This window comes from Strix aluco, chromosome W, assembly GCF_031877795.1.
Source record: "Strix aluco isolate bStrAlu1 chromosome W, bStrAlu1.hap1, whole genome shotgun sequence".
In the NCBI taxonomy this organism is placed as follows: Eukaryota; Metazoa; Chordata; class Aves; order Strigiformes; family Strigidae; genus Strix; species Strix aluco.
In genome coordinates, this window is record NC_133970.1 from 48,783,567 (window position 1) to 48,805,465 (window position 21,899).

A 21,899-nucleotide genomic window follows, 5' to 3' on the forward strand; every position below is an offset into this window, starting at 1 on the left:
ATGATGAATTTCTAATACAGTCAATATATTAAAAACATTCCATATAAAAAGCCTCGTCACAGGAATACCTGTGGTCTTCCACATGGTAAAAACAACCTTTAAATTCATTTTGTATTTCCTTCCATATTCTCTTTCTATTCAGCTTCGTAATCCATTTTGATATTTCTATTACAAGGCAGTTTGACCTTTCTTTCAGTGAATTCCTGGTTGCAAGCTAAATAACCTCTTGTGGTGGGTTGACCCTGGCTGGCCGCCAGGTGCCCACTAAGCTGCTCTATCACTCCCCCTCCTCAGCTGGACAGGGGATAGAAAAATATAACAAAAGGTTTGTGGGTCGAGCTAAGGACAGGGAGAGATCACTCAGCAATTACCGTCAAAGGCAAAACAGACTCGACTTGGGGAAATTAGTTTAATTTATTGCCAATCAAATCAGAGTAGGATAATGAGAAAATAAAAACTAAATCTTAAAACACCTTCCCCCCACCCCTCCCTTCTTCCTAGGCTCAGCTTTGCTCCCAATTTCTCTACTTTCTCCCCCCCAGCAGCACAGGGGGGCAGGGGATGGGGGTTGTGCTCAGTTCATCACCCGTTGTCTCTGCCGCTCCTTCCTCCTCACCCTCTTCCCCTGCTCCAGCGTGGGGTCCCTCCCATGGAGACAGTCCTCCACAAACTTCTCCAACGTGGGTCCTTCCCACGGGCTGCGGTTCTTCATGAACTGCTCCGGCGTGGGTCCTCTGCACAGGGTGCAGTCAGTCCTTCAGGGACAGACTGCTCCAGCGTGGGTCCCCCACGGGGTCACAGCCTCCTTCGGGCATCCCCCTGCTCCGGCGTGGGGTCCCCCCCAGGCTGCAGGTGGATTCTGCTCCCCCGGTGACCTCCCTGGGTGCGGGGCACAGCTGCCTCACCAAGGGCTGCCCCACGGGCTGCCGGGGAATCTCTGCTCCGGTGCCTGGAGCACCTCCTGCCCCTCCTTCTGCCCTGCCCTGGGTGCCTGCAGGGTTGTTGCTCTCACACATTCTCACTCCTCTCTCCAGCTGCAGTTGCGCAGCAGTTTTTTCTCCTTCTCAAATATGGTCTCCCAGAGGCGCTACCACCGTTGCTGGTGGGCTCGGCCTTGGCCAGTGGTGGGTCCATCTCGGAGCCAGCTGGCACTGGCTCTGTCGGACATGGGGGCAGCTTCTGGCAGCTTCTCACAGAAGCCACCCCTGTAGCAGCCACCCCTGTAGCAGCCCCCCCCACACCCCCCCCCGCTACCAAGACCTTGCCATGTAAACCCAATACACCTCTAGATCCCAAACTCAACTGCTTGGACAAGTTCAAAGCAGTCTTGACATTCAAGCAGTGTACCATCCCCAGTGAAATTTTTTGCATTAGGACAGAAGTGACAAGACTGTCTGTTAAATGAAATGCAGAAACAGTTTCATTTAAATAGAGACAGGGTTCTATAAAGAGTTCTACATGTGACCCACCGACAGTCCTAATACAACACAAAATAGGTCATTACACTACCAGACTCAAAAAGGAATTTAGTGAACAGATCAGTCTTTCCTGAAGATGCTCAAATGAGTATGTTTTAAGGACACAGATAAAAACCTTAACTCCAATTAAATAGTAAGAACTATACTTAAAGTAAAAATAGAAAGCCTGAAAACAGTATTTCTTTTTCCTCAAGACATTCACTCATTTTTAGATGCATTTGAAAGTAGCAATCTGTCACAGCTATGAATACCCTAAGAATAAGTCACCTTGAAAGAGAGCAGATTTTAACCTAGCCCAGCACTGCAAGTAGTACTTGCCATCAGGTAGCAACTGCTGGAGGGAAACCTCCTCCCCCCAACTTCCCAAAGAAAAAACAACCCTGTAACAATGCTGAAAGAATACCCTAATAAAAACTCAGTTCATGGCAATAACACTGCTGTCAGTCTAGGACATAACTGGAAAGGACCTCCTAGCCCTCTTACCCTACCTGCATCCTAAGATATGAATCTGTGACAAAACAAAATTTGTTTGTCGAAGCACCCTCAGATTTGAATGGTCACTTTGTGCTTGGACTTCTGAACCCAAAAACTGGATTACAAAGGAGCAAGTCTCACACCAAGTGAATAACTGCCTTCACTAGAAGATACTTCTGTGGCATCTTGTGGCTTGCACAGCACCTAGATTATGCTCAAGGGTACACCAGACATATAGGAAACATTTTCCCATAATTATTTAATATCCTAGTCTGCTACAGGACTTTCTCAATTCCCTGCATTTTCTGCAACCAGGCAGGAGTCTTGCCTAGCAGCACCTCTATTTTAACATCAAGGTAATTATTTTTTTATATTGAGAAGATACCACATTTTCCTATGCACCAATACATGGACAGAAATGGGGATCCTATGATAACAGCAAAATGTTGGAAATATCAAGCCAGGTTCTACAGACTTTTATCCCTGCATTTTATTAACATTGTCTTATAACATTAACTTCTGTTTCCCAAATCTTTAAATGTTCATGTTACCCACTGTAAATCTTCTCCCTCCCAGATTCATTGCAGACTTGGATAGTATGCAACAGCAGGAGGTTTATTGTTACACCTTTAGTATCAGGGATTATCAAAATATGACAAACAGAATGGACAATCTTCTCTAGAAGGAAGGAATAGCAGTCATTTCTCTTTGGAGACTGCAGGTGTTGCTCTTTATAGTCCTAATGATGAACTTAAAACATCAACAGCAGAACTGTAGCTCTTGGCCACTTTTGGTATTAGATCATCTCCATTACCAGCTCAGATTAGAGGCAGCCTCTGAAAAGGTAAACAGTTCAAGAACTCTGGAGAACAAGGAAGATCTGCCTAATAAGAGACCAAATTCTTCACATTAAGAAATTATTCCCCACCACCACCTTTCTGATGCATCCCACAACTCCGTATACCTGCTCAGCTTCTTACAGTTTTGTAGCAGGGCTCTTTTTAACACTCAAACACTGCATTAGGCTCCAGTTGGTGTTTTGATTTGATAACACAGAAAATAGCTAGACAGTTTGTAGTTTTTCTTCACAACATGTGCGTGCAGTCAAAGTTCTCAGTTGAAAGCAGTAGAAGCAAATTTCCATTCATATGCTAAACTATGTTTATGCACACCCACACTTTGTTGACTTTAGCCAGAACTCACTGTACTACACCTCTAATAAGCTAATTCCATAAACTTAAAGACTGCCTTTGGTGATAGAAAGGTTCATAGCTTTGTGACCTTGTTTCATCTTCTACTCCCTACAGCTAACCCTAAGAGACTGGAGACACAAATATCTAAGTTCTTATGTGTAGAGCTACACAGAGGCTACTAGGGAAACATTTTCAACCTCTCCTGGCTGGGAGATACAGGCTGCATCTAAACTAGTAATTTTCTTGCAGTAATTGATGAGAAATATTGGCCTAAAGCAGTTGTCACTTCTTCCATTATGACTGGGAGGGTTAATTCAAGTTTAATGTAATAGTACACATAAAATACTCAGCCTAGCTGCTCTTTAAATTGATGGTGTAAATGCCCATACTAAGCATCTGAATTGCTATAATGGAACCAAAAAACTAGGGTTTAATTCAGGAAAGAAATACAGACAGAGAATTAGTCCACCTATACTAAAGGAAAAATAAAAGTCATAATGACAAAATGTATATTTCCTCTGCCATTATATCACAAAGATTTGTTATACTCATACTGAAACATTTCATTTCTCAACTGTAAAAACCCATAACCACAGAAATATTTGCATCGCAGATAACAACTTTAAGCATACCTGGTGTAATGGTCTCAACAAAATTATTATTGCAGTACTGTTATCTTATGTAACCAAGTTAGCTTGCTTTTAAAACGTAGCTCAACTTTTAAGACAAAATCTCTACATGAACACTTTGTCAGGATAAAATCAATATTCTTCCTAAGTCTGATTTCTTTAACTATACAATCTGGAAAACTGTAGAAGAAATACATAGCTGGTATACTTAGAAACTCACTGTTCAACAGCATTCATTCCTTGGAAAGCTAAAAATATTTCAGAGAGATGTTCTTTATTTTTCACCTCCCTTGCAGTTTTGCTAATGCAGAAATATTTTTTTTAAAAATCATAACTAAAATATAGAGGCAAGAGAACTGAAATACATGCACCCTACAGCAGGTTGCATTTTTCAAAAGTTTCAACAAAATTGGATATATTTAACTAAATTAAATCCCAAATTTTCTCATCATTGTACATTTATGTAAAAAGATAACCCAAAGTAGATACTACTAAAAATATCTATTACTGCAAATGCTACTGGCAAGCTGTTGAGAAACAAGATTAAAAGTAAATTCAGTGCAGCATGACAGTAAAGTCTCTGGAAGCAGTACCCCACTATAGACATTCTCAAAGTTTTTAAAATTACATTGAGGATAAACTCTTTGCTTATCTTAAACACCCATCAGTAAATAATGTTTCCTTTTTAAAGTCCTGTCTCAACATTACCATGCAGTGAGCTTCAAGTTTAGAATGCTCTCATATATTTGTATAATTAAATGCAAATATACATGATGTATTCAGATACAACAGATATGGTTGTCTTCGGTAAGCACAAGCAATTCTCAGACTTCTGTGCACTGGCATAAAGGCTAATTCTAGGATCTGGGCCAATATTAATGCATTCAAATTAAAATTTGGGACTGGACGAAAAACACCCACTTTGTCACCTCAGAATTCCAAAGGAACTGACACATTTAATAAAAAGTCTGGTGATTTTTAACAGGTCTAACAGGTTGGACTGGTACAACATCACTGAAGGACAGCAAGTATGAAACATTCATAAAGAAGGGAAAAAAACATTAGGTAACCTTGACCTCAATATCATGCAAAGCTTTAGCACAAATTTTGAAGGAGAGAATAAAACATGGAGGTAAGTATAATAAAATACTGCATGGATATACTAAAAGTAGTTTGCATTAGACAAAGTTTTCTTTCCTAAGCATCAGGCTGAATGTTAATGACAGAGGTGCTCAAAGACCCATTTTTGGACTATCCTATTCAACTTTTTTTAACAGCAAACAAAGGATAGGAAAAATGTTTCAGTTGGCTGATGCCATAAAAGACAGTCACAGATGGTATAGTGAATTATTAGGACACCATAGGGGAAAAAACAGCACAACGTTAAAGGACTGAAAAAAGTAGAAAAGGGACAAGATGCCACAGTACTAAATCAAGTACTTATGATTTCTTTGTAGAGTCATCAGTCATTTCTGAGCTAATGCATTAGTTAATCATAAAGGAAATGACATTAGGCAGCCTGCAAAAAGAGCTAGTGGAACACCAGATGGTAACCACAGACATTTCCAAGAGAAACAAGAAGATAAACATGACATTGTACAAGCCATGAAGAGATCTCAATTTGAATTCTAACTATAGCTACATATGCTGTCATCCTCTGTCAAAAAAAAAAAAAGATTAATTCAAACTGAAACCAGTTCCAAGATCTATTAATATAACCAGGCACAAAGGAAAGCATGCCATAGCAGAGGGAAACAATTTTGTTTAGTCTAACAAATTAAAAGTAGCATATTGGAACACTATAAAAACAACAGGTGAGAGAATCGGGGACAACACTTATGAGGACAGCAATTAAACTGTGAAACAAATGAATATAAACAGTCAGAGAGAAACTGATGTGGGGAACCAGGTTTCTAATGTGAACTGGTAGAAGAGAGACCCTGACACATGGAGCAGAAAAATCTAGCTACCTTTAATATGGCACTGGTTTAGTTCTTAAGAAGCATTATTGCCTACAGTTGCCAGTAAGAGCAGGCAACAGAACTCAGTTACTTTGTATGTTCCCATGTAATGAAGAGTAATAGCTATAAAGCCATATACAAAACACTTGATGCACCAAATCGAAAGAAATTGAAGGCTTGTCCTGGATGGGAATAACTAACAATGCTCTAACTACCTCAAAACCTTCTAACAGAGCTTTTTCCTCATATTCCAAAATACAAGTTATATATCAGACCATTTGTGCTAGCAAGTGTTTATACCTAGTTGCAAAGCTGTGGGGTGGCATAGCAGTCTGATCACTTACAAAACAGAAGTAATCAATGTCAAAGGGATCTGAACCTTACTTTGAAATGACATGTTACCAAATTAATTGGTTTTTAATTTATTTGATGTAAACATTATATTCTTATAGAATAGTACTTATTCTGTGCAACACTGCAATTAAGAAGGCAAACTTATATAAATACTTTGAATTAATTTAAAAACAACTGATGAGAAACACCTTAATTTCAGTTTCATTCTCCCAGCTACAAGCTAGGATGCTGCAAGTCACTACTTATATTTTAAAAATCAAGGCTGAATTCTTCATAGCTATTAAAGGGAAACACTACACTGGAGAACTGGCTTTCAAGTTGCCTTCAATAACTGATTTATTCTTAAGCATCTTGTAATTAATGACCTAACCATTAAGCATCACAGAAGGGGACAGTGATGAAGAAAAAATAAAATCTAATGAGGCTTTTTTAAACTATGTGTAAGATTAGAAGATAAACCATGCGTATTGGTTCTGGCTGGGATGGAGTTAACTTTCTCCACAGCAGCCCTCATCATGCTGTGCTTTGTATTGGTAGCTAGAAAGGTGTTGAGAACCCACCAGTGTTTTGGCTACTGCTGGGCAGTGCTCGACAGCATTAAGATTCTCTCCAACATCCCCCCCAAAGGCCAGTAGGCTGGGAGTGGACAGGAGGTTGGGAGGGGACACAGCCAGGGCAGCTGACCCAAACTGATCAAAGGGATATTCCAGACCATATGACATCTGCTCAGCAATAAAAGCTAAGAGAAAGGAGGAAGAGGGGGGGGCGTTTGTTGTTATGATGTTTATCTTATGGAGCAACCGCTACGTGTACTGAAGCCCTACTTCCTGGGAAGTGGATGGACATCACCCGCTGATGGGAAGTAGAGAATAAATCTTTTGTTTTCCTTTGCTTCTGTGTGCGGGTTTTGCTTTTATTAAGCTGCCTTTATCTTGACCCATGAGTTTTTTCCATCTTATTTTCTCCTCCCCCTCCCTGTCTAGCTGAGGAGGGGAATGACAGAGAAGCTTGGTGGGCACCTGGCAGCCAGCCAAGGTCAACCCACCATAGTTCTTTTTGGCACCCAACATGGGGCATGAGACAACAGCAGTTTTGTATTAAGTGTGCTATAGCTAGAATAGTTAAGCAGTGAGCTCCTGCGCAGGTCAGAGTTTGTTGGCTGCGCCACTTATCTCTTTATTTTGCTGAGCTTAGGAGCATGTAAATACAAACAGTGTACTTTGTCCTGGAGTTGATGGCCTTGCTGTGCTGGGGGAGCTATCCTGTGGAGAGGATGAGGGAATACATCTCCCTCTTCCTACCCAGCACTGATGTGGGTGGTTTTATTACACAGGCTCCCGAGGTCCTTGTTCACCCTTACGTGAGCTGTTTAATACTACTAATTAACACAGTTGGCATATTGTTGGGTTTGGGGAATCTGGTGTTTTCATGGTGTAAGAGACCAACTTTCGGGTGAGGTTATACTGAAATGTGCCCTGAGGCAGCTGGTCCCTGGGCGGCAGGGTGTGTGGAAGGATTTGGGCAGGTGCCTAGGGCAGTTATCACCTCCCATAGCCTGGGATTTTACACCTGAACAAACAAGCAACCCTGGCAAACCAATGCACCACCTGATAGAAGGGTGCATTGCCTACCCCAATGAAAGCCAGCAGCTTCTGGCATGGTACTGGGGTTTTTCCCTGTGCCTACTGAGTCACAGTTCAGTACTATCAGAGGACTGTGGTTATGGCAAGGACCCAAACCTCCTCTGAGAATGCCTTGGCTGAGACCTGGGTGCAAATTACATCTGAGAACATGATAGTAGAGATAGGGACCCAAACTGCATCTGAGGACACCATGGTTGAGGTAGGGACCCAAACAATAACAACTACAGTAATTGCCCCAGTAGTGAAAAAGAAACAGTAGACAAGGAGGTGAAGGGGTCCATATCATCAATTAGTGAGGGAGAAGGAAGAGGAGGATGGGTTTGATCAAGAAGCAGAAAAACAGAAGGAAGGAGTGAGAGAATTCAGACAGGAAGCAGAAGCTACCTGGTCCCTGACCTCATCAGAACTTCAAGACATGCAGAAAGATTACAGCCACCAGCCAGGTGAGAAGATTGCTGCCTGGCTGCTTCGATGCTGGGATAGCAGGGCCAACAGTCAGGAATTGGAAGGTAGGGAAGCCCAGCAGCTGAGATCTCTTGCTAGAAACTGGGGAATTGAGAGAGTAATTGGAAAAAGAGGCAGCAATTTGCAGTCTCTGGAGACTGCCTCTCTCAAGTGTGAGGGCAAGATACCCGTTCAAGGAAGATCTTGTAAACTCCCCAGGAAGTGGACTACTGAAGATGAAGGCATCCAGTACCTGAGAGAATTAGCAGTGCTGGAAGTCATCTACAAGGATCTAGAGTCTCCAAAGATCCAGAGGATGTCCTGTGCACACAGGCCATGTGGAGGAAGGTGATTCAAAGTGCCCCAGTGTCATTCCAACAGCTTGGCAGTGATGTATTGCCCAGATATGGATACACCAACTGTGGAGAGAGCATCATCTTGGGTCCAAAACTTTGAAGAAAATCTCTCTCTCTCCTCATCCCTAAAGGCCAGCACCTTGGCTGTCAGGGCACCCCATGGAGTCAGTCCCCTCCTGCCCCAGTCAGAAGGAAAGGAAGCCCCAGGCACATGCCACATGGCACACTGGTCCTTCCTGCATGACCAGGGGGAGGACAGGAGGAAGTGGGATGGTCAACCCACCTTTAAGCTGGAAACCCATGTACATGAGCTGAGAGGGAAGACGGCTGTTAAGAAGGGGCCACCCAAGAAGGCTGTCAGTTTAGTTGCTGTAGAGACACAAGAAGGCAATCAGCGATCTCCCAGACATAGAAGAAGGACTGAGAGCACCTCCCCTGATCCTGGTAAGGGGACTTCTGGTCTGGCACTGAATGGGTCAGACAGTAAATACTCTGACCAGGAACAGGAATAGAGGGTCCCTGCCTTCAGCCAGGAGGAGGAAAGGGATGACCAGGTATACTGGACTGTGTGGATTCGATCACCTAGCACATCAGACCCATAGAAGTATAAGGCTTTGGTAGACACTGGTACACAGTGTATGTCAGTGCCATCAGGGTATAGGGGCACAGAACCCATCTGAATCTCTGGAGTGGCAGAGAGGTGCCAGGAATTGTCTGTATTGGAGGCTGAGGTGAGCTTAACAGGGAACAAGTGGAAAAAGCACCCCATTGTGACCAGCCCAGAGGCCCCTTGTATCCTTAGAACAGACTACCTCAGGAGAGGGTACTTCAAGGACCCAAAGGGCTACCGATGGGCTTTTAATGTAGCCACCATGAACACAGAGAAGATCAAACAGCTATCTACCCTGCCTGGCCTCTTGGAAGATCCCTTTGTCGTGGGATTGCTGTGAGTTAAAGAACATCAGGTGCCAACTGCTACCAGGACAGTGCACTGGCAGCAATATCACACAAACCAAGACTCCCTGGCTCCCATCCATGAGCTGATTCATTAACTGGAGAGCCAGGCAGAGTCATCAGCAAGACTCATTCACCCTTTAATAGTCCCATCCGGCCAGTGTAAAACTCAGACAGAGGGTGGAGGTTAACAGTAGACTATTGTGGCCTGAACAAAGTCACACCACCACTGACTTCTGCTGTACTAGATATACTAGAGCTCCAATATGAACTGGAGTCAAAGGCAGCCAAGTGGTATAGAATCATTTATGTTGAAAAAGACCCTTAAGATCATTGAGTCCAACCGTTAACCTAACACCTAACCTAAGTCCACCACTAAAGCATGTCCCTAAGCACCACGTCTACGTGTCTTTTAAATACCTCCAGGGATGGTGACTCAACCCCTTTCCTGGGCAGCCTGTTCCAATGTTTGGCAATCCCTTCAGTGAAGGAATTTTCCCTAATATCCAATCTAAACCTCCCCTGGCACAACCTGAGGTAGTTTTATCTCCTCCTATCACTTGGTACTTGGGAAAAGAGACTGACACCCACCTCACTCCAACCTCCTTTCAGGGAGTTGTAGAGGGCGATGAGGTCTCCCCTCAGCCTCCTTTTCTCCAGACTAAACCCCAGTTCCCTCAGCCACTCCTTACAGGGCTTGTTCTCTAGACCCTTCACCAGCTTTGTTGCCCTTCTTTGGACATGCTCCAGCACCTCAATGTCTTTCTTGTAGTGAGGGGCCCAAAGCTGAACCCAGTCATTGAGGGGCGGCCTCACCAGGGCCGAGTACAGGGGCACAATCCCTTCCCTGTCCCTGCTGGCCACGCTAGTGCTGATACAAGCCAGGATGCCATTGGCCTTCTTGGCCACCTGGGCACACTGCTGGCTCATTATCAATCAACCCCCCCAGGTCCCTCTCTGACTGGCAGCTCTCCAGCCACTCCTCCCCAGGCCTGGAGCCCTGCTGGGGGTTGTTGTGGCCCAAGTGCAGCACCTGGTATTTGGCCTTATTGAAACTCCTCCAGTTGGCCTCAGCCCATCACTCCAGTCTGGCCAGATCCCTCTGCAGAGCCTCCCTACCCTCGAGCAGATCAACACTCCCACCCAACTGGGTGTCGTCTGCAAACTGACTGAGGGTGCACTCGATCCCCTCGTCTAGCTCATCAATAAAGATGTTAAACAGGAGTGGCCCCAACACCGAGCCCTGGGGGACACCACTCGTGACCGGCCATCAACTTTTTTGGCCCAATTATATTGCAAATCATATTGAGCTGGCTGTTGACCAACATCCCCAGATCCTTTTCCAACAGGCGGCTTTCCAGCCAATGCTTCATTCACAGAATCATTCAGGTTGGAAAAGATCCTCGGGATCATCGAGTCCAACCATCAGCCCGACTCTACAAAGTTCTCCCCTACACCACATCCCCCAGCATCTCATCTAAATGACCCTTAAACACATCCAGGGATGGGGACTCCACCCCCTCCCTGGGCAGCCTATTCCACTGTCTGACCACTCTTTCTGGGAAACATTTTCTCCTAATGCCCAGTCTGAACCTCCCCTGTTGCAGTTTAAAGCCGTTCCCTCTTGTTCTGTCACTAATTCCCTGTGAGAAGAGACCAGCACCAACCTCTCTACAATGTCCTTTCAGGGAGCTGTAGAGAGTGATGAGGTCTCCCCTCAGCCTTCTCCTCCTCACACTGAACAGTCCCAGCTCCTTCAATCTCTCCTCACAGGATTTATTCTCCAGGCCCTTCCCCAGCCTCGTTGCCCTCCTCTGCACTCGCTCCAGCCCCTCGAGATCTCTCTCGTATTGAGGTGCCCAAAACTGGACACAACACTCCAGGTGTGGCCTCACCAGTGCAGAGCACAGGGGGACTATCACCTCCCTACTTCTGCTGGTCACACTATTGCTGATACAAGCCAGGATGCCGTTGGCTTTCTTGGCCACCTGGGCACACTGCTGGCTCCTGTTCAGCTGCTTGTCAATGAGAACCCCCAGACCCTTCTCTTCCAGACAGCTCCAGCCACACCTCCCCAAGCCTGTAGCCATGCAGGGGGCTGTTGTGGCCCAAGTGCAGGACCTGGCACTTGACCTTGTTGAAGCCCATCCCGTTGACGTTGGCCCACCGATCCAATCTATCCAAGTGTCTCTGTAGAGCCTCCCTATCTTCATGCAGATCGACACTCCCGCTTAACTTGGTGTCATCTGTGAATTTATTGGTGATACACTCTGTGTCCTTATCAAGATCATCAATAAAGATGTTGAACAGAAATGGTCCCAACACCGAGCCCTGAGGAACACCACTTGTGACCGGCCGCCAGCTGGATTTAGCTCCATTGACCACCACTCTCTGGGACCGTCCATCCAGCCAGTGCTTGACCCAGCAGACCGTTCGCTCATCCAGGACATGGGCAGCCAGTTTTTCTATGAGAATCCTATGGGGAACTGTGTTGAATGCTTTTCGAAAATCCAGGTAGACGATATCCACAGCCTTTCCCTCATCCAATAGTCAGGTCACCTTGTCATAGAAGGAGATCAGGTTTGTCAGGCAGGACCTGCCTTTCATAAACCCATGCTGACTGGGCCTGATCCCCTGGTTGTCCATTATATGGCTTTTAATGGCACCCGAGATGACCTGCTCCATGACCTTCCCTGGCACCGAGGTCAGACTGACAGCTCTATAGTTTCCTGGATCGTCCTTCCTGCCTTTCTTGTAGATGGGTGTCACATTTGCCACCCTCCAGTCCAATGGGACCTCCCCAGTCAGCCATGACTTCAGGTAAATCATGGAAAGCGGCTTGGCGAGCACATCTGCCAACTCCCTCAGCACCCTTGGGTGTAACCCATCCGGTCCCGCAGACTTGTGTGCAGCCAAGTGGTGTAGCAGGTCTCTGACCACCTCCTCTTCAACTGTGCTGACCTCAGTCTGCTTCCCCTCCCCATCTCCCAGCTCACGAGTCTGGGTGTCCAGGGAACAGCCACTTCCACTGCTAAAGACTGAGGCAAAGTAGGCGTTGAGCACCTCAGCCTTTTCCTCATCCTTAGTTACCATGTTTCCCTCTGCATCCAGTAAAGGAGGGAGATTTTCCCTAATCCTCCTTTTGTTGTTAATGAATTTATGGAAACGGTTTTTATTATCCTTAACAGCTGTAGCCAAGTTGAGCTCTAGCTGCGCTTTGGCTCTCCTAGTGCTCTCCCTGCATAGCTTCACTACGTCTTTATAGTCTTCATGAGAGGCCTGGCCCCTCTTCCAAAGGCGATAGATTCTCCTTTTGTTCTTGAGATGCAGCCAAAGGTCCCTGTTTAGCCAGGCCGGTCTCCTTCCCCGCCTGCTTGTTTTCCGGCACACGGGAACAGCCCGCTCCTGTGCCTTTAAGACTTCGCTCTTGAAGTATGTCCAGCCTTCCTGGACTCCCATTTCCTTCAGGGCAGCCTCCCAAGGGATTTGGTTAACCAGTCTCTTGAACAGGTCAAAGTTAGCCCTGCGGAAGTCTAAGGTGGCAGTTTTACTAACTCCTCTCTTTGTTTCTCCAAGGATCGAAAACCCAATCATCTCATGATCACTGCACCCCAGACGGCCTCCGACCTTTACCTCCCCCACAAGCTCTTCCCTGTTCACAAGAAGGTCCAGGAGGGCACCTTCCCTGGTCGGCTCACTCACCAGCTGTGTGAGGAAGTTATCCTCCACACATTCCAGGAACCTCCTGGACTGTTCCCTCTCTGCTGTGCTGTGATCCCAGCAGATACCCGGGAGGTTAAAGTCCCCCACAAGAACAACGGCAAGTGACCGCGAGATTTCTCCCAACTGTTTGTAGAAAGCTTCATCCCCCTCACTGCTTTGGTTGGGAGGTCTATAGCAGACTCCCACAGCAAGATCTGCTTTATTGGCCCTTAACCTAATCCAAACACTCTCAACCCCGTTATCACTGTACTTGATTTCTGAGCTCTCACAGCATTCTCTTACATACAGGGCCACTCCGCCACCTCTCCTTCCCTGTCTGTCCCTCCTGAAGAGCTTGTAGCCATCGATTGCAGCACTCCAGTCGTGTGAGGCGTCCCACCACATTTCTGTTATAGCTATGATGTCATAGTTCTCGTGCTGCATGATGGCCTCAAGCTCCCCCTGTTTGTTGCTCATACTGCGGGCATTGGTATAGATGCACTTGAGATGAGCTCATGAGTCCAACACCCTTTTGTGAGTGTGGGCCCCATTCCCTACCAGACCCTTCTCAGGTGCTTCCATGATTTCTAAACATCTTTCCCTTCTCTCAAATGAAATGGCAGAGGGAGAGCCCTCAGCAGTCCACCATCCTTCAAGCCTTGTCATGCTTCCCTTGAGCTTATTCCTAACAGGCCCAGTTATCTCCCCGTCCTCCCTCATATCTAGTTTAAAGCCCTGTTTAACATTGACATTGTTACTGCGTTTTTTCAATTCCTTTGGCAGCAGAGTGCAGGCCATAGTTTTCTTTCACGTGGAGGGGTGTCCAGTATACCTGGAATCGACTGCCCCAGGGGTGGAAGCACAGCCCCACTATTTGTCATGGACTAATTCAAACTGCACTGGAAAAGGGTGATGCCCCTGAACATCTGCAGAACATCGATGACATCATTGTGTGGGGCAACGAGGCAGAAGAAGTGTTCAAGAAAGGACAAAGAGTAATTGAGATTCTTCTGAGAGCTGGGTTTGCCATAAAGAAAAGCAAGGTCAAGGGACCAGCACAGGAGATTCAGTTCTTGGGAATAAAATGGCAAGATGGATGCCGCCATGTGCCTATGGATGTTGTCAACAAGATAGCAGCTATGTCTCCACCGACCAACAAGAAGGAAACACAAGCTTTCTTAGGACTTGTGGGATTTTGGAGGATGCACATTCCAGGCTACAGTCAGCTGGTGAGCCCTCTCTATCAAGTAACCCGAAAGAAGAACAATTTTGAGTGGGGTCTTGAGCAACAACAAGCCTTTGAGCACATCAAACAGGAGATAGCTCGGGCGGTAGCTCTTGGGCCTGTTCGGACAGAATTGTAGGGAGTGGCGTTCGGAAGATCTCGCGATGTACGGAAGGAATAGCTGTAGCCCTCCCTTGTTACGAGGTAAGGTGATGGATAGGCTTGTAATGTTAAGGGCACACCCACGAAGGAGGTACTTGGTGAATGTATATAGGTAAGATACACAGTTTAATAAACGGACATTTTGTATCCATCATATTGGTGTTTGTACTGATGTCCCCGTGAAGGTCTTAACCTCCTGCAGCATTAGTCTGCGATCTGAGCGCCACTGATATGTGGATTGGCAGGTTTAATGAGGCAGGCTAATTGTGGTGTTGCAGTATTAGTCTCTGCAACCTGAGCGCCACTGACACGTGGAGAGGCAGGTTCAAAGAGGCAGAGCTAACTGCAACAAATGGTGACCCCGACGTGATTTACGACATGATTTTGGGAAGAGATAAGCTGTGGCAGTCAGTGGTGCACAGCAGGAGGTGAGGAGCTCTACGCAGGACGGGAGACTCCGCGGCGCGCCATAGATGTCACAGTTAAGGTACTGAAAAGATGGGGTAAACAAAATAAGACTTCTATGAAGTCGAGAACATTAAAAGCAATGCTACAAAGATTGATAAGGCTCGGCGTTTTAGCAGAGCCGATAGACGGTATGAAGCCAGAGCTCTGGCCACAAATAGAGGCGGAGTTAGCAGAACAAGCGAAATTAGGAAAGCCGGAGCATTTAATGGCTTGGGGGCAGGCAAATGCGATGATGAAAGCTACCCCGGAGGAGCACTCAGCGAGCTCCGACGATGGGGCGGACCCCCAGAGGAGCACTCAGTGAGCTCCGACGATGGGGAGGGGGAAACCGAGGTGCGTAGGGGAGAATTAGCAGAAAAATGGAAGGCGGACATGCAGCGTTGGGGGGCGGAGATGTGGGAGGCATTGGCCTGTCAACCTTGCACAGCCCGTGAGAAAGTGCTAGGCTTTGATGAAAAACAGGCCTTGCAAGAAAGATAAGAGGCTGTTGAGTTATGCCAAGGTGGCAGGGAAAAACAACAGACAGCTGCAACACTGAACTGTGGAAAAGTACTGAACCGCGAGAAGATGCTACCGCGAGAACAGCGCGTGATCAAGAGGGTGATTGGCCTGCAAGCGCAGAGTTGACGGCGGCGGCCCTGGGCCTTCCCAAGCCCCCCCCTCCAACGCCAGAAGCGGCAGTTTTTACAGAAGGTGCTGACGTTGGAATGCGACGTCCCTTGTCTGCCAAGACCACATAATCAATAAGCAATGGCTTTATATATTCTTAACAGTGTTTTGATGTTTGCAGCGTTTATCATTTTATGTTGTGTGAGTAATAAGTGTAAGAGACCTCCTTGTGTGATTGTTTTGCGTGCATGAGACGCAGCCCAGCGGCAGCTGCGGAGTGTGGAGTTCTCTGACAGAGCACCTTAGTGCCCGCCTGCTGGGTCACTGGTGCTGCCTGTTTGTTCGGGCTCAGTGTTTTAAGTGTCACAGGTGAAATATCTCCTCTAGCAGGAGGCAGTAATTCTGTGTTCATTGTTGTCTTGAATTTAGGTGCATACTCTGTGGGGAGAGTGCACCTTTGTACCATCTGTCTAAGAAGGGTATTGTCATAAAAATTATCTACAACCTTACAGGGGTTGTTCGTTTTACCAGAGGTCAAACTTACTCAGCTTCTTTATTTTACTACAGCTGGGGTGACTCAGGATTTGGACCAGCACGTACCCCTCAAACATTTTGAGCTCAGACAGGGAGACAAAGTCGACCTCTGATAAAATGTAACCTCACTAAAGCCGAAGAATCTGCTGAACTGACAGGCATTTTACATACTGGTGCGGATGTGACTGTAATGTCTGTGAGCTTCGGTAACTCGAGTGCTTTTCAGGGTTGGTGGTCATGCTGTAACATTTCAAAGCAAAGATCTCATTCATGTAAGGAGCCCAGTAAACTGGGTAGCAACTATTTGTCCATTTATATTAGAAACCCCTATTACCTTATGGGGTCGTGACTGTATGGCTCAATGGGGAACTCCAATTGGATCAAATTTGTCTTAATTGCCACTGCAGCACAGCCCACCCCTAAACCCACCCTGAGACTAACCTGGAAAACAGAATCACCTGTGTGGGTGGGTCAGTGGCCCTTGCCAAGGGAAAAGTTGTGCCACCTTAATGATTTAGTTCAGGAACAATTAAGTGCAGGACATATCATACCTACCACCAGTCCTTAGAACTACCTGGTGTTCATTATTTGAAACAAAAGTGGTAAATGGTGACTTTTACATGATCTCCAACACATTAATGATGCCATGGAGGATATGGGTGCGTTACAGCCAGGAATGCCCTCCCCAACAATGATTCCCTGAAACTGGCATCTTGCAATAATTGATCTAAAGGATTGGTATTTACCATTCCCTTGCATCCAGATGATGCACCTAAATTTGCATTTTCTGTTCCCAGTATTAATGTCAGTGAACCTGCAAGACGGTACCACTGGGTTTTTTTGCCACAAGGCATGAAAAATAGTCCCTCGATGTGTCAGTGGTTTGTTGCAAAGGCTTTGAGCCCTGTTAGAATACAGGTCCCCCAGGCTGTTATATATCATTATATGGATGACATCCTCATAGCAGCAGAAACACAGGAGATCATGGAAAAGGCTCTTGCTTTACCCAAAGACTCAGTATCTCAAATGGGGTGACAAATAGCACCTGAAAAGGTACAGAGATCATCACTGTGGCAGCACCTGGAGTGGAGAATTTGTGAACAGACCATTGTCCTGCAACAGGTTAAACTTAAAACTGATGTTAAGACTTTAAATGATTTACAGAAACTGTTACGAGCTATAAATTGGATACAGCTGTTGTTGGGCCTAACTAATGATGATCTGCATAGCTTGTTTGATATTTTGCGAGGAGATCCCTCACTGACATCACCCAGAGTACTTACAGAGAAAGCAAAACAAGATCTCCACCGGGTAGCTAACGCCATCTCAGAAAGACAAGCATCGTGATGTGTGCCCGGCCATCCGTATCAACTGATATTGTTTAATCCTTCAGGGCAGCCCTATGCTCTGCTGTTCAATGGGATGAAACACTTAATGACCCTGTTGTTATTATTGAATGGATTTTTTTTTGTCACACCAAATGCACAAGATGGTCACTACTCATCCAGAAATGTTTGCCAAACTGATCATGAAAGGTGCCACCAATATTGCGTCACTTCTCGTCGCAGATACCAGATCAACAAGAAGTCCAGGGCAGGGTTCAAGTCCTGGAAAGTGGTAATTGGGAAGGACCATATCCTTTAATAACCTGGGGAAGAGGTTATGCTTGTGTTTTCACAGGTCACAGTCCCGGTGGTTACCAGCAAGCTGTGTGTGACCACACCCGAGGCGTGAGAGGCAGCTTTTGGTGGACACCCAGGAGCCGGCTGTGGGTGCTGTGGGTGCCCCTGTGCCAACAGTTTGCAATCTCTTCAGCTGATCATTTAAGCAGAATGTATGGGTAATGCTTGCTGCTGCAATAGGACAAAATATCTCGGTCCTTAATCACACTATGGTTGCCAACTCTTTTAAGAGAAAATGCTGACAGTAATTGTAACTCCTTGATGAAATATATAAACTTATTAGTCACCAGTAAAAGATGTAGCTTAGATAAAATGTAGTTATTAATAAGGATGGAATGCTGTAAGAATGTGTGTATTTAAGTTCCTTGTTTAGCAGTATCACGAAGCAGGACCCCAAGTGTTCAACCTTATTAGAAACTCCCTTGGTTTTCCCCCTTGAGTGGTGGCCAGGCTCTGGGTGGAACCCAACAGGAGGATGAAATCAGATGTTTCCGCTCAAAGAAAATTGCCAGTTATTTTGGCCTGCTGATTTAGATATATGAGGCTGGACCTGCTTGCAGCGATGTTGGATGCCTCACCTACGGATGGACGCATCGCGTAGGATTTCCGGTTTGTGAGGAAGGGCACTCTAAATTCTCGCTGCATCCAGGGTTCCCCAGCAATTGCGGATCTGAATGTTAGTACCCCATTAAGTAAGTGTGCTATTCCGTATTTTCCTTATTGTTTATTTTTGTAGTATTTAGTCATATCCCTCAAAGTAGTGAAATTAGCCTACTCTTTTAACTAGTAACTGTAACTACTGTATTGTTTCTAGCCTTCTGTGGAACTATTTTGAGTATGCTGCATTTTTTGAAGTTTCCCTAACCCTTAATTCATAAAGTCTTGAAACAAGTGTTGCAGGTGCTGCTGCAAAACAAAGAAAAGAGGATGTGGACTCAGACTAACAAATCTGTACAATGGTTAGAGGCCAAAGCAGTCCAAATGGCACTCCAGCAAGAGGCAGAGAATCCTGTTAATATTGTTACAGACTCTTTATATGTTTATAAACTTGTACACAAAATGGCAACAGTAGGATTTGTGCAGACGGAAGTGTCGACCTTACTTTATGAAGCTCTACAACAGCGCATAGGGCAGGCCTTTATTACACATGTGAATAGTCACCAATCCCTACCAGGTCCGATTGTAGAAGGCAATCATAAGGCTGACCAAGCGGCACGGGGTGTGTGGTCATTGGGCGCCGCAAAGAGTTTACATGCCTTTTTACACCTTGGAGCAAAAGCCTTAGCAAAAACATGTCATATTTCTCTGTCACAAGCAAGAAACATAGTGGCACTTTGTCCCTACTGTCAAAAAGGCCAACTGTGGGAGGCAGGTGTCAATCCACGGGGGTCTCTCTTCCAATCAGATATGGCAAACTGATGTAACAACATGTGAATTGTTAAAACCAAATAAGTATCTCATAGTAACCATTGACACCTTTAGCTCTACAATATTAGCCACAATGGCTCGTAAGCAAACAGCCAGACACACTATTGTTCATTGGGAGGGCGTTATCGCCTTGTTAGGGAAGCCACAAGAGATCAAAACAGATAACGGCCCTTGTTTTGTTGCTAGACGCACAAAAGAATGGTGTGCATTGTGGGACATCAAATTAGTACACGGCCTTCCTTATAACAGTCAAGGACAAGCGATAGTGGAACGTGCACATCGCACCCTGAAAGCAAAGCTCCAACAGCTTGGGGAGGGGGAAGGTCATAGAGGGACAATACCCATAGACCGCCAACAGGCTCTTTTGTCACGCGCTTTGTATACCTTAAATCATTCTGTTCGAGGCGATGAGTCTACACCTCCCCTGTGGAAACACCTTATACCAGCCCAGGCGACGAAAAACTATCCTTTGGTCCAGATCAGGGAACCGGGTGCGATAGCTGGGGAGTCGGGGTGGTCACTGAGGGTGTTTGGGCGTGGGTACGCAGCAGTGGAAAAGGACGGCCTAATCAAATGGATACCCGCACGGTGTGTAAAACCTGATCTAACATAAGATGGAGTTTTGTGTTACAGCGTTGGTGGTGGATCACCCTCCTTGGTTGCGTGTTGCCAACTCACGCAGGATATTGGAGAGAGCGGGCACGAGCACATCACCGCGAAGACGTCTGTTTTCCTCTGGATACAGGGGCAGAATCTTGCTATGTCTTCATCACAGTCACCTTTGTAAAACCAGAATGGTTTGGGTGGCTTGACAACGTGTGGACTTAGATTACTAATTAGCTTGGTTGGGATTGGCTCATTTGGGGAATTATTAGAATATGGGGTGTGCTTCTCGCTGTCTGTATTGCCTTTACATGTATTAGTGCCGTAGTTCGTAGATTGTTTAAGAAGGTTAATGTTTTGTTCTTAGATCGACATATGGGTCTTGCTCATCACCGCTTGGAACAGCGCAATAATGACAATCAATCAGGAATAATGATGTTATAAAGCATAGGGAGGGGGAAGTGTAGGGAGTGGCGTTCGGAAGATCTCGCCATGTACGGAAGGAATAGCTGTAGCCCTCCCTTGTTACGAGGTAAGGTGATGGACAGGCTTGTAATGTTAAGGGCACACCCACGAAGGAGGTACTTGGTGAATGTATATAGGTGAGATACACAGTTTAATAAACGGACATTTTGTATCCATCATATTGGTGTTTGTACTGATGTCCCCGTGAAGGTCTTAACCTCCTGCAGCATTAGTCTGCGATCTGAGCGCCACTGACATGTGGATTGGCAGGTTTAATGAGGCAGGCTAATTGCGGTGTTGCAGTATTAATCTCTGCGACCTGAGCGCCACTGACACGTGGAGAGGCAGGTTCAAAGAGGCAGAGCTAACAGCAACACAGGATCAGATGTACAAAATGTACTTTACACATCAACTGGGGAGCATGGCCTCACATGGAGCCTCTGGCAGAAGGTAGCAGGTGAAACTCGGGGTCGACCATTAGGATTTTGGAGCCGGGGATATCGAGGATCAGAAGCCCACAACACTCCAACTGAAAAGGAGATACTGGCAGCATATGAGGGGATTCGAGCCGCCTCAGAAGTTGTTGGTACAGAAGCACAGCTCCTCTCGGCACCACAATTGCCTGTACTACATTGGATGTTCAAAGGAAACATCCCTTCTACGCACCATGCAACCAGTGCTACCTGGAGTAAATGGGTAGCGTTAATCACGCAACGAGCTCGACTGGGAAAACCCAACCGTCCAGGGATCCTGGAAGAGATCATGGACTGGCCAGAAGGTAGAGATTTTGGAGCACTGCCTGAGGAGGTGGCTCGTGCCCAAGAAGCACCGCCATATAACGAATTACCAGAAGATGAAAGGCGGTATGCTCTGTTTACTGATGGATCCTGTCGTGTGGTAGGAAACCATCGGAAGTGGAAAGCTGCTGTGTGGAGCCCCACAAGAAAAGTCGTTGAGGCCACTGAAGGAGAGGGCGAGTCAAGACAGTTTGCAGAAGTAAAAGCGATCCAACTAGCCCTAAAGATTGCTGAACGAGAAAAGTGGCCAGTACTGTATCTCTACACTGACTCCTGGATGGTGGCTAACGCCCTGTGGGGGTGGCTACAGGAGTGGAAGAAGACCAATTGGCAGCGCAGAGGTAAACCCATCTGGGCTGCTGCATTGTGGCAGGACATCGCTGCCCGAGTGGAAAACGTGGCTCTAAAGGCACGTCATGTAGATGCTCACGTGCCCAAAAGCCGTGCCACCGAAGAACATCAAAACAATGAGCAAGTAGACAAGGCTGCCAAAATGGAAGTAGCTCAGCTGGACCTGGACTGGGAGCGCAAGGGTGAGCTATTTGTAGCTCGATGGGCCCATGAAACATCCGGGCATCTCGGGAGAGATGCAACGTACAGATGGGTTCGTGATCGAGGGGTGGACCTGACCATGGAGGCCATCTCCCAGGTCACTCGTGAATGCGAAACGTGTGCTGCAATCAAGCGAGCCACACGAGTAAAGTCTCCCTGGAACAGAGGGCAGTAGGTGGGTTCTTC

General features: G+C 46.2%; 1 protein-coding gene across 49 annotated transcripts in view; it reads right to left on the reverse strand.

Annotated features, from left to right (window-relative positions):
• Window positions 1–21,899, reverse strand: part of LOC141917561 (erbin-like) — a 149,086-nt gene that overhangs the window by 52,510 nt on the left and 74,677 nt on the right. The window contains exons 1-2 of one of the 49 annotated variants that reach the window (XR_012621353.1): window positions 8,816–8,896; window positions 8,430–8,595 (exon numbers count right to left, since the gene is read on the reverse strand). The exons of 46 other annotated variants lie outside the window; for them this stretch is intronic. Coding sequence is in view for 1 of the 3 variants with exons in the window: in XM_074810844.1 (XP_074666945.1) it covers window positions 8,469–8,595 (127 nt within the window). In the remaining 2 variants the exon portion in view is untranslated. Of the gene's footprint in view, window positions 1–616; window positions 2,767–8,429; window positions 8,596–8,815; window positions 8,897–21,899 lie in introns of those variants that run through there. 2 more of the 49 variants (XR_012621352.1, XM_074810844.1) reach the window with 2 other exon arrangements.